A 3,674-nucleotide genomic window follows, 5' to 3' on the forward strand; every position below is an offset into this window, starting at 1 on the left:
CGTAAGGAAAGAATAAACCTTAGCAAGAAAAGATATCAATATACCCTTAGTTTCCACTCTGCTGAAAAAGTTTTTAGGTTTAATGACCATGATACCTAGTTATACGTGCATTCCTATCTTTAGGTGCAATCACCTTACATAAAGATGTAGCTAAACATTATTTCAATTTTTCAAAAGACTATGCCGTCAGAAAAATCATCAACAGTTACAATGATAGTAATTCAGGATTTAGATGTTTAAATTAAGAACACGTTAAAAGACAGATTTTATCCAAAGGTATATAATGGCAATGTCAGTTTGAATTGAGTCCACTTCTGTTGCTTTCTTCCTTTGAATTTTAAGATCACTTTAACTTGAATTCATGTGGTATTTCTTTCACATTTACTGTATTTCACTGGAGTTGGAGCCATCTGGGTAACTATAAATGGTCAACCACATCTGGCACCATTTCCTTTGGAGGGAGTTTAAGCATTGCTAGATTTGCATTACAAGGTCATATGAAAACAATTCCTCCAAACCTTTTATCCAAATGACTTGTTTTCTTGGATACTGACTAAATAATAAGAATCAACTGACAAATTCATACTTGTTCTTTGTAAACTTTTCAGATTTAGTTCTGCAGTCCTAACTTTGGCAAAATTCCCATCAACTTCAAATGATTTTTTAAAAAAATAACATTAGCAAAGAATGGACTTATGTCTCTTTTCCTTCATTTAATATTTGTTCCTTATCTGGCACCTGTGGACACTGGCCTAGCCACTGCTAGCAACAGGAAAGCTGTAGCAGATTTGCATTGTTAAAAGGGCAGCAGAAAAAGCCAACCATGAAACAGTAGCTATACTGAAATAAGCTATTGCTCTAACTTCTTGTTACCTATATATAGTCACGCGGAATGATGAAACATGAACCAAAGTTGAAATGGGAGTATATGAAACGACAGATCATTTTAGGTAAAACAAAAGCCATATTGTAGATTACCGCATTTATGAGAGAACCAGGTTTAAATTTATCTAATTCAACATCTTTTAAAGTTATCCCACTATGTTTGAAACAGAAAATTATGAGCCAAGACTGTAACAGTTATTTCTCTGCATCATGACAGAGATGGGGAAAAAAAAAAAAAGTCAGAAATATTTATAACATGATCAGACTTTGGAGCTATCTACCACAATGAAGTTAAGCGAGAGAACTGACCAACCGCCCCTATACAAAACTCTAAATATTGTGATTATACAACTGTTACATCTCATATGTAAAAAAATGGTTTAAGATATTTGTACTCATTTTTTTACTACTAGAGTTTTTAATTTCACTGTAGGGAGTACGAAAAGTAAAATAAATACTGCAAGAATACTGTAAACAACATCTGTTCACATTGTTTAGCCGCTGGTACTTTATTGACAGACATCACACTCTGACAAATCAAACAAACTTTAAGAGGAGAAATAATTTTGATATGAGAAAAAACATTTTGTCTACTTTCTGAGGCAATTATTAACTCTAGGACATTTTTCTTATTTTCTAACCCTCTTTACTGTAAAAGACATGGTATCACAATAAAGGAGAACGTAATTTTTTCCTTTAAAATGCTTGTGGCAAATGACTGTAATTACTTCTTTTTTATACCAGAGAATTTCTGAATCACATCTAGCAATGTATTTTCATTTTTAAGTATTGTTGATACAATTTATACAACTCATTAGGTACAGGAACCTTTGTAAAAACTCACATCAGACTACACAAAACCATCAACGAGAACCAGTACAAGTGGAGTTGTCTATTGCCAAAATAAACCATTCACCACTCAAAAATAAACATTGGAGAAGCTGTCAGAAGTCTGATATGATGATCTGTAGCATTAAAATATTTACATGTGTGCACAAACACATGATATGCACGTACACATTCAAGCAGATAGTATGTGAAGACCCATGAAACAGGACAAGATTCAAGTTGTTTTTTTTTTTTTTTTAACATAGAAACCATAACTTACCTATTATGCAGCTTATCATAGTTCTCCTTCAAGAGCTCCTTCTCTTTTTCTAAATAGTTTATTCTTCCCTGTAACTAATATGAAGAAGGAAGTTCCAAGAAATGCATAGCACAAGAGGAAATTAGAATGAATGTGTAAAGATAATTAGTTAATAATTCTTAGGCATTGCTAGGCTTTTGCATTATTTTTTTAATATGACAGTATCTTAGAAGCTTCAAAATAACACTTTTTTCACCATATGGATTTACATTTGGCCTGGTCTTTAACATGTTGCGTATATGAAGCTCAGACTAACTTGTCAATTTGAACAACAGTATTTGATCACATTCTTCCTTATAAAAAAATAAATGTGTACAGGATTAATTATTTCCATTTTGATGAGTATTAATTAATGGCTCCTGCATGGTAATTTTTTTTTTTTTTTTAAATTGACCTTCAAAAAACAAGTCCTTGCTTTCAAAATACTCACTAATGTAGTATATGGCTTTAAAGATACTAGATGCTTTAACCTCAAAGATATACTCTACATGCATTACAGTAATTTAAAGGTTTGGAGGAAAGATCTGTGAGGTAAACTTGGTTCATATAGAATACATTCAAAACACATAAACTGGGTGATAAAACTAAACATAAGTTGCAACAAAATGTAAGAAAGCCCAGATAAGTTTGTATGCTCTTAGTCCTCCATTGAAGAGAATGAGGAACAAATCACTTGATTTTTAGCTCTATATCTGGATGACTGTTAGTGATGACACTAGTCTCTGAGAGCCACCAGATAAAGAAATAGAAGTGACTGATTCGAACTGCTGAGTAAGATGTAATACTACACTCAACTATAATTAAAACTGGTAGAAATAACTGAAATTCAAGCAATACATGATCAATAAATCAACTATTATGATTTTTTTTTGTGATTAGCAAGCCGCTTGTTCAGTATCAGAATTAACGTGAAATCCTATGGTTTAACCTCAAGTATTGACTAAACATTGGACTATGTGGCATGGGAATCAGGCATGGTCCGTGGTTCTATGCAATGCCAATAGCAGCCACAGGTTTTTCTTTTTAATGGGATAAAAAAATGTCTATTACCAGGTCAGTTTTCTAAATGTGTTTGAAATTTTTATTCAGATCTCCACAACTAATAGGTATTGCATTGTTAACTTCTCCCTTAGCCATGTGCACTACCTAAGGCAGATTCTAGCTCTCTTGAACACCATCTCACCTCCTCTGTCTTTCGGTTTGAAGCAGTTCCTGATTGCAATTCTTTTTCAAGACGCAGACACTTGGACCGCTCCTCTTTAAGCTGTACATTCAGTTCATCAACTTTTGCTATTAAAGCATCATGTCTCATCTTCAAGTTCTTTTGGTTCTATGAAAAGGAAAATCCAGAAAAAAACAAAATCAAACCCACACTTTGTAGATTGTCACAACACTCCGCATATTCAACCAGTGGTCTCTCATCACAGTATTTTATACGTATGCTTAGTGTGGTCAACAGGAGACACTCCTGAACTAAGTAACCGCAAGCGACTTTCATTATGCATGGCTAGGAGGTGGTGGCATTCTTGTTGTTCTCATGAACATTGAACCTTCAGTTCAGCCATGATGAAAATGACCAAGAAATACATCTGTTAAGCAATTAAAAGATTTTGCTGTGGTTACAGTGGTTAGACATGCTGAC

The 3,674-nt window shown here is 33.5% G+C and overlaps 1 protein-coding gene across 1 annotated transcript in view; it reads right to left on the minus strand.

Annotated features, from left to right (window-relative positions):
* RPGRIP1L (RPGRIP1-like) overlaps positions 1 to 3,362 on the minus strand; it is a gene marked incomplete at its 5' end in the record, with an annotated part of 44,428 nt that extends 41,066 nt beyond the window's left edge. Inside the window, 2 exons of the mRNA XM_008948546.1 lie at positions 1,994 to 2,067; positions 3,216 to 3,362. Coding sequence (XP_008946794.1) covers positions 1,994 to 2,067; positions 3,216 to 3,362 — 221 coding nt within the window. The remainder of the gene's footprint in view (positions 1 to 1,993; positions 2,068 to 3,215) is intronic.
* Positions 3,363 to 3,674: the final 312 nt, after the last annotated feature.

This window comes from Merops nubicus, unplaced genomic scaffold, assembly GCF_000691845.1.
Source record: "Merops nubicus isolate BGI_N331 unplaced genomic scaffold, ASM69184v1 scaffold6481, whole genome shotgun sequence".
NCBI classification, from domain to species: domain Eukaryota; kingdom Metazoa; phylum Chordata; class Aves; order Coraciiformes; family Meropidae; genus Merops; species Merops nubicus.